The 13,754-nt window shown below is 38.4% G+C and overlaps 2 protein-coding genes across 10 annotated transcripts in view; one reads left to right on the top strand and one right to left on the bottom strand.

Annotated features, from left to right (window-relative positions):
* The window catches only part of map1aa (microtubule-associated protein 1Aa), a 38,158-nt gene extending 37,189 nt beyond the window's left edge, over positions 1-969 (top strand). Inside the window, exons 6-7 of the mRNA XM_060911212.1 lie at positions 46-278; positions 555-969. Coding sequence (XP_060767195.1) covers positions 46-278; positions 555-710 — 389 coding nt within the window. The 3' untranslated portion in view covers positions 711-969. The remainder of the gene's footprint in view (positions 1-45; positions 279-554) is intronic.
* An 11,045-nt stretch (positions 970-12,014) lies between these two features.
* ppip5k1a (diphosphoinositol pentakisphosphate kinase 1a) overlaps positions 12,015-13,754 on the bottom strand; it is a 144,086-nt gene continuing 142,346 nt past the window's right edge. For all 9 annotated transcript variants that reach the window (XM_060912016.1, XM_060912017.1, XM_060912015.1 and 6 more), the window contains one exon: positions 12,015-13,607. In XM_060912016.1, coding sequence (XP_060767999.1) covers positions 13,521-13,607 — 87 coding nt within the window. In that variant the 3' untranslated portion in view covers positions 12,015-13,520. The remainder of the gene's footprint in view (positions 13,608-13,754) is intronic.

The following is a 13,754-nucleotide window of genomic DNA, read 5'->3' as shown; positions in this document are numbered from 1 at the left end:
TTCCCTTGTATGATTTTTCACTGCTCACGCCCTTATTTTCAACAGGATCAAACACTGCAAAATCCAGTTCTGCTGCACCTTCTGGTTCTCCAATCTTTGTGGACTTGGCCTACATTCCCAACCACTGCAGTGCTAAAAATGTCGACCAGGAGTTCTTCAAACGTGTGCGCTCTACCTATTATGTAGTGAGTGGGAATGACTCCAGCAGTGGAGAGCCTAGCCGTGGTGTCCTGGATGCCCTGCTGGAGGGAAAAGCACACTGGGGGTCTAATCTACAGGTAGGACTTCTCATACATCTTCACAAGTCTCAATTTGTGAAGGCCAACAACAAAATAGCACCTAACGCTAACATAGTAAGGGCAGTGAGACAAAAGTATGACAAAACCCGTCTTTTAAATGGCCACATGGCCATTGAATATATTGATGTAATATGTGCATTATTAATCTCATTTGAGAAAACATGCACGATAAATAATGCTAATTCAACTTGGTTCTTGGAAGATAATAAAGCACTAGCTGATGATGCTTAAATATGGACCTCTGCACTGCTTCAGGTGACGTTGATCCCGACCCATGACACAGAAGTAATGAGGGAGTGGTACCAACAGACCCACGAGAAGCAACAGGAGCTGAATATCATGGTGTTGGCCAGCAGCAGCACCGTTGTGATGCAGGATGAGTCATTCCCTGCTTGTAAGATTGAGTTCTAAGTCTGGCATGGCTCCCAGGTTCACACTTTTACACTGAAATGATCCTTTATCGCCTTATTTGTCATATCTTAAGTGTAACTCCATTTGATAACATTGTGCATAATCACTCAGTCGTCCTTGTTTCTCCTAAATCGGTTATGGCTCTTACAACATTCCCTAACCTGAATGAGCATGGTATTATCCAGAACTAGGAGGATGTGCCTTTAACTTTTGGATTTTCAGTTTACTTTTGCCCTTTAATGAAGAAAGAAATACAAATATTTTCTGTTAGTCGTTACCTTTTATTTATTTATTTATTTAAATTGTTTTTACAATTTCCGTCTTGAAATTGTGTTGTTGAATGATGCAGTTACAGTAAGGTTAAAACCATCCCTTGATCAATTTTATTTATCAAGGCACACACGTTATTCCGAGCTCATTTGGAGTTTCTCTCATTGTACCGTTACTGTTATTTTCATATCATTTATGCATGGATCATTCTTCTGCAGCAACTTCTGACCTACATACAGTATATACTCTCTGTTCTCTCGCTCATACACACATTCTACACAGGAAATCATGCATTTATCAAGTAATCTATTCTTCAGAAGCTAATTACAGTACATACATACTTACAGTTTGCTAAATATTTACTAGTATCCAGATGATGTTTTTCTGTTACCATGGTCAGAAGTACAAAACAAGTGTGTGTTTTTTAAGTAACAGCACCACAATGCACCCGCATACTATTGTAAAGACCATTAAAATGTAAACATGTTTAAAGGAGATACGCAAAACCTTTATTTTTAAATACATTTCTGGGTGGATAGTATCTCCATCCTTGACTCTTGTATGCTGCATAAATGGGAATAAAAAATAATTTTTTTGAGAGTTAAAATTGAACGCAAAGTTGGCATTCGAGCTGCCCCGCTGAGCCAGCCAGCCCTGAGTGTGTGACGTCACAGCGGTAACTGGTTTTAAGGCCGAGGCCTTTGATAGCTATGGACCAAAGCCAGACTCGGCAGGCGAGAGTGGTTGCAATGGCCTCTTCGTTCGGATTTATTACAGATTCTTCAGATTCCTCAGATAGTAATACATCTGACTGTGATAGTCCTGAAACTGGAGTGTGTGTACATGGTACTGCTATACACGTAGAACCGTATCAGTTCAAACCATCGGAAAGTGAATCCGATAGTAACACGTCGGCCACGGAGGCCCCCACCTTATGAAATAAAGCCAGAGAACAAAGCCGTCTAGAGAATTGGATGGAATTGAACTGATAGTCTCATGTGACTCTCATTAAAACAGGATGGGTGTTATAACTTATGCAACATACATGTACATGCATGCATTTTTATTGATAAAATGTAAAAGGATAATTAAATAAATCAGATTAACTGAGACAATCACATTCTGAAGCAAATTAAATAATCTTATACCGGTAACTTAAACACAATTAAGGGGTGGGAAATTAAAAAAGTTTTGTACTTCTTCCCACTCCTTTTTCGAACAATGTGCGGTGTTTTGTAATGTCTTAGCTCTTTATGTTATTTTTTTTTTTTAATTTCTCGTTTTCTTTCTTTTGTATGTACAAATAGTTATATACATTTTTTTATACATGTTCGAAATAAAAAAAATAAAAATAAATAAATTAATTCATTCATTCATTCATACAATACAAGTTACATGCATTAATCTAAATGCAGGTAAACAACAAGTGTTGTTGTTATGTAACCAAATGAGAGTCGCATCTTACCCGTCTGTGTTCTCACTTCTTGAAGGCCGATCTTGTGGCCAGTTGTTTTGAAACAATCTGACTTTCAGTTCTTCGTTCATTCGCTTCTTCCATGTAAGGGCGAGATATTGCTGCTGAGGCAAGCGTATCCAGTGGGGGGGGAGGCGCATGGTCCACTCATTCTCCATTTTCTCCATACTGAGTACTCCGCCATTACTGCTCGGCTCACACTCCGGGAGAACTGGTGCAACTGAACGTACTTTCCTTTTCTTGTAGTTTTCTTTTCCTTTAATTGTTGGTACTGCACCCTCTTTCAATACGGACTTATAGCCAACACTCCTCAACAGATCAAAGGTTTCGTACGAGTCATCAGTAAAATGTGCCCGTGAATTTCTCGCAAAACGCGTCCAAATCTTTGCAGTTTGAACATTCTTGGGCCATGAATGCAACCATGCAATCCACCTTCTGTCGTGTTGCTGCACCTGCCAGCAACACATCTACGTGGGATGGCGATAAATTCGTTCAAAATGGAGGATCGGAGTTGCAGTCAGCTCTGTGTTTTAGTATAGCGGAAATGGCGATGAGACCGATAGCCTTCCTGCTGTGACGTCACAGATGTCAAGGTCATTCACTCAGACCGCTACCTATATGAACCATTTTAATCGTAAAAATTACTATATTAGATTTATCGTTAACACTTAAAACTATTCCTGTGCCATTCTTGAGGTCTCAAGGCGTTTATAAACGAAAAGTAGGCCATGGTTCTGCGTATCTCCTTTAATGTGTGTGTCTCGATACCTTTAATCAGATTGAAAGGACAAACTTGACCAACCATGATGGAATTACATAATACTGTATGAGACAAGATTGAGCTGATGTTGTTTTTTGTCTTAATGCAAAACTGAAGAATTAGGATTAGGCATAGGATAAGTCACTGTTTACTGATGAATTTGTGCTCTATGCGGTGTTTGCTGTCAAAGTTGATCATGATTTATTATTCATCTTAGATTTGACAAAAAGGACCTGTAATTGATTTTACATTTCATTACATTGCAGATTGATCTCATGAAATGTATCAGCACTTTATAATGATTTATTTTCTTTTACTTTATTTAATGCTTTGTAAATATAGAAACGCGAACGAAGGTGGGAAAAGAACGAGTCGAAGCCAAAGGAAATGTCAATAGAATAAGACTGAATTGTGAATGTTGAATTTTAGGAGTGTTGTAGTCTATGGTATGCTGCAGAGGGTGTGGATGGTATAAACTTGGATAAGGTTACATGTTTGCTGCACAAGTGTGGGTGGAATTAATAACCGTGAATAACTGGCATCTTTTCTGGCATCAGGACTTAATACAGGTCCAGGATTGTATTTAGTTTGGGTATTAATAAGCACATTGTGGCCTCTGCTAAGGGTAAAATAATTTTTGTTATTAGAATAACGATTTGTTTATACATATCTTCATGACTGAGCTTAAATATTTTAACCTTATGAAATATTTCCTCGAGAGTCACGTTGGTTTATTTGCATATTTTAAACTCTCTATATGTCTGGAACAAAAATCCTTTACGCTTTTAAAGAGGTGTTTTAAGTCAAGTTGAAAAATATAGCTTCAGGTTGAGTGGAAATAGAGGATTCCCTTTATGATATAAAATTAACGATTAAAAAAATTACAGACTATATGAAACATTTGCATGTGGAATAATATTACGAGTCAACAGAAGAAAAAAAATGGCTGATGAACATGTTAAAGATGTTAAATGTCTGATTCAAACAGTTAAATTGGATTCAGTTCAACATACTACCATTTTTTCTCACTGTATGCACAAATCTGTGCATAAATGTCATGGACAAATAATTTATATTATTTGTCACAAATCAATGAGCCTGGGTAATTTGCAAGCCAAATATGCATAAGTGTTTTTTTGGAATAGACAAATTATTGGTTTATTTCTGGATAGTACCGTAGAGTACCGTGGCCAGCTCTTTTCTGAAAATGTATCTAGATTATCACATTAATGTTTACAACGAATGGTAACTTTTGAGCTGCTGGTTCATTTGAAGTGCTAACAGGACGCTTCCTCGCTAACAGAGTGTCAACACGGACTTCAGCTAACTGGTTCAATGTACAAGGACAATAAAGGCTAAGTGAACAAAATGCTATCATGTACCTGACTGCCAGATCATGTGACCAGATCACTGATCATATTTTATATTCAAGGTTTATAAGTGAAGTGTCCATTTTTTTTTTTTTGCGAGTAAATGAACAACTTAATGAACAAAAAACAAAAAGATACACAAAATAGATCTCATCAATGATGTGCTGTGCAAAAATAAAAACAAAACAACAACCTTCTTTAGCTGCATTTTTAATTATTCACATCTTGACAGCAACAGATCGTTAAAATCCTGCTTTCCATTCAGCCTGGCTAGTTTCTGCATGTGATCTTAAATTTGAACGTGTATGTTCTAGTTAATAATAATAATAATAATAATATTAAATACAGTACTATTTTAAAGATATATATATATATATATTTAAATGCTAAATGTCTCAATGGCACATATAACTTGGCCGCGCTCTCAGTTAAATCTGTGCGCTGTTTAAAAGAACATACTGTGTGCTTTTCTTTTCCCAGTAAATTTATTTGTCTTCTTTTGAAAGTTACTTTTTGCTCTGTTTCTCTTTTGGTCTTTTATTTTACGTGTACTATTCTGTATCTTTCTTTGAAATTGCTCTAAATGTAGATTATCTACAGATTTGTTGTAAAAGGGTAAACCTGGTGATCAATAAAATGCAGTCGTTGAAATGTTTCACAGCGTCTGTGACACTGAAAATGTTGAATTGTTGCTATCGAAATCATTCAGGGGCGGCACGGTGGTGTAGTGGTTAGCACTGTCGCCTCACAGCAAGAAGGTCCTGGGTTCGAGCCCAGCGGCCGGCGAGGGCCTTTCTGTGCGGAGTTTGCATGTTCTCCCCGTGTCCGCGTGGGTTTCCTCTGGGTGCTCCGGTTTCCTCCACAGTCCAAAGACATGCAGGTTAGGTTAACTGGTGACTCTAAATTGACCGTAGGTGTGAATGAGAGTGTGAATGGTTGTCTGTGTCTATGTGTCAGCCCTGTGATGACCTGGCGACTTGTCCAGGGTGTACCCCGCCTTTCGCCCGTAGTCAGCTGGGATAGGCTCCAGCTTGCCCTCAATCCTGCACAGGTTAAGCGGCTACAGATAATGGATGGAAATCATTCAGTTTATATATTCTGGCAAGGCCAAATCTCACAGAGAAGAGACTCAGGGCTGCTAGGATAAGTCAATAAGACGAAGACCTGAAAAATCTCTTTGTTTTTCAGGTTAGTGCAATACAATAATGGAGATACTAGGAGTATTGTGAGCTCTCTTTGCTCTTTGTGGGGTTTGTGTAAACAGAGAAAAGGACTATGCATGAAAATAGCTTTGTAATAAATAATTAGATGGGACGACACATAAAGAATGAGGTGTCTTTTGATTATAACAAAGGAGACATAAGCAGGAAGAAAATTCACTTTGTATGACTCGAGTACTAAATCAAATCCTGGAAACAAATAATGTTTTATAGCAGAGATGACAGGAAATGTTACTTCTTTGTAATGGCTTTGCAATTTTAATATGAGGAAAATATTGCTGAAATTAAGTTAGATAAATAGGCAACATATTCATTTTTATCCAGCTTAAAATGATTCAAGATATCATTTCGGTCATGTGACAAGAAGATTACAAAAAAAAAAAAAAATTACAAAAGCATATTTTGCATAGTTGTTACAACAAGACGACAGTCAGAGACCCCCCCCAAAAAAATCATTAAACCTTTTATAAAAATCCTTTATAAACTGTGCAGCTTCAACCGTGTATTACTGATCATCAGGACACGTGGTGTTTCTCTACTCTTTCAACGCAGTGATAATATTTTCACATCCATACGCATGTAAACAAGCGAAACACTGTTGTAGTACAACGATAGTGTTGGCACCCGCCTACTGCAGAAATTCAGTTGGCAAAGACAGAATACAAAGGACTACGATATCACCATCTGGGTCACTGGATCACTATTATTCATCCGAGCCCATCACACCCCAGTCCTCCATGGCTGTTCTTTTTTTACTCAGAGATTTTTTTTTTATTCAGGGAGGAACAAAGCTCTTGTGTTTGGGTAAAAACGCAGTGCTGGGTACAGCGGCAGCACCAACAACAGAGCCTCACTGTTTTGTGGGCAAGAATAAATGCAACGTTTTGGTTGGCAGCTGCTGATACGATTAACACGGACATGGGATTTGTATCGGTGTGAACTAGGAACAAAAATCAGACTGGAATTTTTTTTTTTTTAACGTGGGTGCAATATGACATCAATAAAAATGCATCAAGTGGCATTATGTTCAGGGGCATTGAAATGCAAAACACATCAACAACCCAAAAACACGGGAGCACATTTTGGAAACATAACAGGAAAACCAAGAACATGAGAGCAAAATCAAAACCAAGGCTTTGTCTGAGGCTGAGACGATTTAACAGGCTGACAGGATCTTAAAGCGGCAGTATGTAACCTGTGAAGATTTAACAGAAATACGCACTGCAAAAAAGGATATCTTAGCAAGTGAAAATATCTTATAATAGTCGGAACGATCGAGCATTTCCAATTAGAAGAATACAAGACACCAATTCTGAGATGATTAAACTTAGTTCTAGATTGCAACCGATTTATTCTAAGATGTCTTATCAAGTAAAAATATCTGTCCATGCAGCAAAATAATTTCACTAGTATTCAGTAACTTTCTCCTCAAATTCAGTTTTCAATTTTTTGTAGTGGGTCAGTGAAAATAACTTGCTAAAGAGCAGTTTGTAGCATCATTTGTGCTTTACATCCCTCTCCTGCATGTATTCTGATGAAAAACTTGAGCTCATCTCATCTCATTATCTCTAGCCGCTTTATCCTGTTCTACAGGGTCGCAGGCAAGCTGGAGCCTATCCCAGCTGACTACGGGCGAAAGGCGGGGTACACCCTGGACAAGTCGCCAGGTCATCACAGGGCTGACACATAGACACAGACAACCATTCACACTCACATTCACACCTACGCTCAATTTAGAGTCACCAGTTAACCTAACCTGCATGTCTTTGGACTGTGGGGGAAACCGGAGCACCCGGAGGAAACCCACACGGACATGGGGAGAACATGCAAACTCCACACAGAAAGGCCCTCGCCGGCCACGGGGCTCGAACCCGGACCTTCTTGCTGTGAGGCAACAGTGCTAACCACTACACCACCGTGCCGCCCTATTTTATTATATTTATACTTCATTATACACCTGACCATTACACCCATATGTACAGTGGTGCTTGAAAGTTTGTGAACCCTTTAGAATTTTCTATATTTCTACATAAATATGACCTAAAACATCATCAGATTTTCACACAAGTCCTAAAAGTAGATAAAGAAAACTCAGTTAAACAAATGAGACAAAAATATTATACTTGGTCATTTATTTATTGAGGAAAATGATCCAATATTACATATCTGTGAGTGGCAAAAGTATGTGAACCCTTGCTTTCAGTATCTGGTGTGACCCCCTTGTGCAGCAATAAATGCAACTAAACGTTTGCGGTAACTGTTGATCAGTCCTGCACACCGACCTGGAGGAATTTTAGCCCATTCCTCCGTACAGAACAGCTTCAGCTCTGGGATGTTGGTGGGTTTCCTCACATGAACTGCTCGCTTCAGGTCCTTCCACAACATTTCGATGGGATTAAGGTCAGGACTTTGACTTGGCCATTCCAAAACATTAACTTTATTCTTCTTTAAACATTTTTTGGTAGAACAACTTGTGTGCTTAGGGTCGTTGTCTTGCTGCATGACCCACCTTCTCTTGAGATTCAGTTCATGGACAGTTGTCCTAACATTTTCCTTTAGAATTTGCTGGTATAATTCAGAATTCATTGTGCCATCAATGATGGCAAGCCGTCCTGGCCCAGATGCAGCAAAACAGGCCCAAACCATGATACTACCACCACCATGTTTCACAGATGGGATAAGGTTCTTATGCTGGAATGCAGTGTTTTCCTTTCTCCAAACATAACGCTTCTCATTTAAACCAAAAAGTTCTATTTTGGTCTCATCTGTCCACAAAACATTTTTCCAATAGCCTTCTGGCTTGTCCACATCATCTTTAGCAAACTGCAGACGAGCAGCAATGTTCTTTTTGGAGAGCAGTGGCTTTCTCCTTGAAACCCTGCCATGCACACTGTTGTTCAGTGTTCTCCTGATGGTGGACTCATGAACATTAACATTAGCCAATGTGAGGGAGGTCTTCAGTTGCTTAGAAGTTACCCTGGGGTCCTTTGTGACCTCGCTGACTATTACATGCCTTGCTCTTGGAGTGATCTTTGTTGGTCGACCACTCCTGGGGAGGGTAACAATGGGCTTGAATTTCTTCCATTTGTACACAATCTGTCTGACTGTGGATTGGTGGAGTCCAAACTCTTTAGAGATGGTTTTGTAACCTTTTCCAGCCTGATGAGCATCAACAACGCTTTTTCTGAGGTCCTCAGAAATCTCCTTTGTTCGTGCCATGATACACTTCCACAAACATGTGTTGTGAAGATCAGACTTTGATAGGTCCCTGTTCTTTAAATAGAACAGGGTGCCCACTCACACCTGATTGTCATCCCATTGATTGAAAACACCCGACTCTAATTTCACCTTCAAATTAACTGCTAATCCTAGAGGTTCACATACTTTTGCCACTCACAGATATGTAATATTGGATCATTTTCCTCAATAAATAAATGATCAAGTATAATATTTTTGTCTCATTTGTTTAACTGGGTTCTCTTTATCTACTTTTAGGACTTGTGTGAAAATCTGATGATGTTTTAGGTCATATTTATGCAGAAATATAGAAAATTCTAAAGGGTTCACAAACTTTCAAGCACCACTGTATTTGTTGAACATCCCACTCCAGACTGAGTTATAATAACCTCTACTCTTCTGCAAAGTCTTTCCACTAGACTTTGAAGTGTGACTGTGGGGATTTGCTCATTCAGCCACAAGAGCATTAGTGAGATTAGGCACTGATGTCTGGTGTGGGGCTCTGGGATACAGTCAGGTTTCCAATTCATCACAAAGGTTTGGTCTCCATAGTTCCTGTGAAGGGAAATTATCATCACTAGACAAATTAACAGTTTTAAGATATTCTTAAAGTATCCTAAAAGTTTACGAAATGCTAAATTTCAGTGTATTTACTTATAACTTTAAGAATTATTATAGTATAACTTTAACTGACTTTCCATGACTTCTTAAAGATAACGAAATGCTGTTAAAAAGAATGTTGACGATGTCACTTAAAGTTACGACTTTTAAAGCTAGACAGCCTTTCGATTTCATAAAATCGATGAAATTTAGTTTGCTCTGAAATTTGGTCATTGAGATATATGTTTATTTCTGCAATATCTCAAAAAAACAGGCCATTCTGTGGCTGGGAAGTTATTTAATTTATGGGGATTCCTAAGTAAATAATGTACATGAAATCGCTCGCTTCGTGCAGTCAAGCAGACAGAAGTCGTCCGTGTGCGCATGCGCAGGTTTACCTTGACCGTGCACTGACAGTTCCATCATTCTGATGCTAAACGAACAGCTGATCACACCAAGGTGCTCGCTGACCGCCGATATTTATTAGTTTCGTCCTGCGTTTCCTTTCCTTCGCAGCATAACGTCTTTTCTTCTCACTTTCTGTTACTGTAATCGTCCAACATTTTCCTCTCCTGTTTCAAATTTGTATCCCACAATGCCTTGCACGAACAGGGAAAGCCCACCATGTGATGCATGACGTAGTGTCTTGAATTGGGTCATGGTGAAGCAGGAAAAAATAGCGGAGAATTTCGGGTCACATGGCCCTAAATTCATTAATTGTTCTATTTTTTTTTTAAAAACCATCATAAAATTGGAAGCCTGTGATTCAAATTCAGTAGTTTTCAGTCCACTAAACAAAAATAATTGGGTGTCAGGGAAAATTCATTTTATGACCTAAACTTAAAATCTGAAAGGCAGTATAGCATTAACATTTAAATGTACTTAAAGTCACTACTACTTTTAAGAATACCAATAAAGGGTCTTAAAGTTATTGGTATATTTAATGAGTTTAAAAAAATACTACTAAATTTAAGGGCTGGTCATAAAGGTAACTTAAATACACTACTAAATTTAAGGTTTACATTTTCACTTAGTGCACGCTAAAGCAGAGAGATCCTGTAACATTGTGCGTTTCCAACGTTTTGAGGAAGAACCACACATGGGTAGGATGGCTGCAAACTTTTGGCTATAGCGTATTTATAACGTAAATTATTTCTCAGTGAAAGTTTAACTGTGAAGAGCTCTAGTTAAAAGAAAAATTAAAGCTTAATAGTTAAAAAAAAAACATCAGATAGGCACCATTATCAACTCAAGGTGTCCGTATCGGTATCGGAAAAGAAACCAGTATTATTCCATCTCTACTTTTTATATCACTCCAGCTGACAGACTGAAAAATGACTGGAGTAATGATATGTTTATGAATTTCACATTCTGGACTTCTCTTTGCTTTAAGAAAATAAAAATAAAATCACAATTGTAAAAGAAAGCAGGGACGCTTGACTTGAGGTTGTAAACATCATTCTAGGAATCGCACTGTTAATAGTTTGACACGGATGAAAATTCAAGGCAAGAATCCAAGAACAATTAGTAGATCGTTACTTTTTCAGTCTTCCTAAGTTAGAACCTGCGGCCCACTTTACACGGGGATGGTCTGAAACAAAAATGCAAAAGTCCGCTTTTGTTCTCACTTTTTTCCGCGTCTACACGACCGTTTTCAAGGAGGAAATCTGCGTCTATACGGTGACGCATAAATGTGTGGAATTCAATTGGATGTGCATGCCAGGCGGCTAGGTGGTGCTGTGAAAGACCTCCGCTATGTCTGCACGCATGCGCAACGTCTTCCGTCTTGTCTGATCTGCACATTTGCGCCGCAAAAACTTTGACTACTCTGGCTATGGTAAGTAAGAAAGTAAGTAAAAAAGTAAGAGCATACTATACCCGCCTCTGTTCATTAACGGTATATGTGCAGATTCGGTATAGATGTTCGAAGGACTCCTGGACGTTTATTAAAGCTGCCAGAGCAGCTTGAAGGTCCGTTGGATCGATGTAATCAGACATGCTCTTACTTTTTTACTTACTTTCTTACTTCCCGGGCTGGCATGTACAGTATATGACATATGTATGACGTAAACGCGTACCCGACGTGAGCAGATCCGAGCAGAGTTTCGCGTATTGGGTAGTTTAGACGGATATGCAACGGGGGCTGTTTTTAACTTATCCACTCTGGAAGGCGTTTTCAATTTTTTCCGTTTTTCAGCCTCGGAAATGCCGTCCCCGTGTAGACGAAAGGCACTTCCGATAAAATATTTAGTCGTTTTTACCCGACAGCGTCCTCGTGTAAACGGGCCCTGCAAAAAAGATAATTTTACACAAACAATATTATAATCATACATCTGCCATTTTCATTATAAAAGAAACAGAATAGCAGACATCAACTTTTATTCAGAACTTTATTTGTGATTTCTACTGGAACACTGATAATGCCACTTCTACCGTATAAACACTACACTGACTGCAAACATAGCACCAGCAGCACTACATCTCCGCAAATAAAATGTAATTAAAACTATTTAATGTCAGTGATTATTAAACAAATAAACATTCATTCAAAATAATCTCCCTTGGGTCACGATACATTACATCTGTGGAAATTACTACTTGGATGTTACAGTGAAAAGTCAGTACAGCAAATAAACTTTTTCCCCCACTTGATTTTGCCCTTCTGCAGTTTCTGTATACAATAGTGTAATCGTCGTATTAGACAGACATACAGTTCAGTCAGACATTTTACGATACAAATCAATAAGAAATGCACTTAATATCACGATTCCTGCTTTTATGGTCGACTATTCGTCTGATTGTGTCCAATAGTCAATATCGCATTTTACAGTGCAAACATCTGAGCAGCAGCAAATTTACTGAGTGACATTAAATAATATTTTATTTCATTGGTAAGCTTTGTACTGTACAAGTAAGAACAACAAAATAAAACCGAAAACGTCAGCTGAGAAAAGCGAGCACAGGCTTCTATGGTAGAAAATAAGCTTTTTTTTTTTTTTTTTTTTTAAATTTAAGAGCTGAAAGCCGCAAAGCTAGAGGGAAATAAACCTGAACTCGTCGTGATAAGACCTTACTCTTTAGTCAAAACTGTGGTGATACTGTTTTTAGAAAAATATAAAATTGATTAAAGATGAGACAATTTATTCATTAATGTTTCTATATTAAAAATATGCTTTGCATTAGTTGATAAATAAATGTATAGTACAAAGATATGTAGTTCCTTACGATTGAATAAGTTATGACTGGTATTGAAAGCTTTGGCAAAAAAAAATAAAAAATCCCGAAATAAATAAAAATCATCAGTAGGTTACAACTTCCGTCTCGTGTCTTTGATCACGCTGTGTATTAGTCAAGAAACGTAAATCTGTACTAAAACTGTGACTTGTCGAATGTATGCAAAATAGCAGCCAACTGCATCAATACACATTTATCCATAAAGTACTAACTGCTGATGTAATTTAACAACAATATCCAATGTCGGAAATGGCAAAGATGCTCAAAAAACCAAACAGCATGGATTCCGTGCACCTTACAGAGCTGTTCTCTTGGTCACCGTCTATTTATATTGCACATACAGCCACATTAACAGACAGTCACAGGCAGGTAAAATTCTCAATACGACACCAAGCCAATAAGGGAATCCGTGGTTCGTTAATTCTCAGAGGAGCACAAAGACTTCACACTGAAACAAATGACATGCAGATTTTCAGAAGGAGGCTCGAACAGGAAATGCAGCCTCTACTTCCACAATGTCTGACCAGGCAACTGTTTTACCTCCAGACCGGCAGCTTTTAGAGACCTACACCGCCAAGTCACTGAGGCACCAGAACGGATTAATATGGATTAGCATGCAGCTGTGCGTGGAGAGGGCGATCGTCTTCACGACTCGGACACATGCGACGCGCCAACCTCGACAGGAGTGCCCGGGTGAGGGAGGCTCCGTGTGCTGCTCCTCCACATGTCCACCTAAAAAGGACATAGATTTGTCGTTATTTTGTGGATAATTTCTTAACAAATGCAAAAAAAAAAAGTACACTAAATTTAAACAAGCTAGTATAGTTCGAGTTCATTTTTTTTAACCACAGGTTCTCAATAGGCCTGGCACGGTATATG

Source organism: Neoarius graeffei, chromosome 27 (assembly GCF_027579695.1).
Source record: "Neoarius graeffei isolate fNeoGra1 chromosome 27, fNeoGra1.pri, whole genome shotgun sequence".
Lineage (NCBI taxonomy): Eukaryota > Metazoa > Chordata > Actinopteri > Siluriformes > Ariidae > Neoarius > Neoarius graeffei.
Note: the sequence above shows the minus strand (reverse complement) of the source record. Positions and strands in the feature narration are given on the sequence as shown.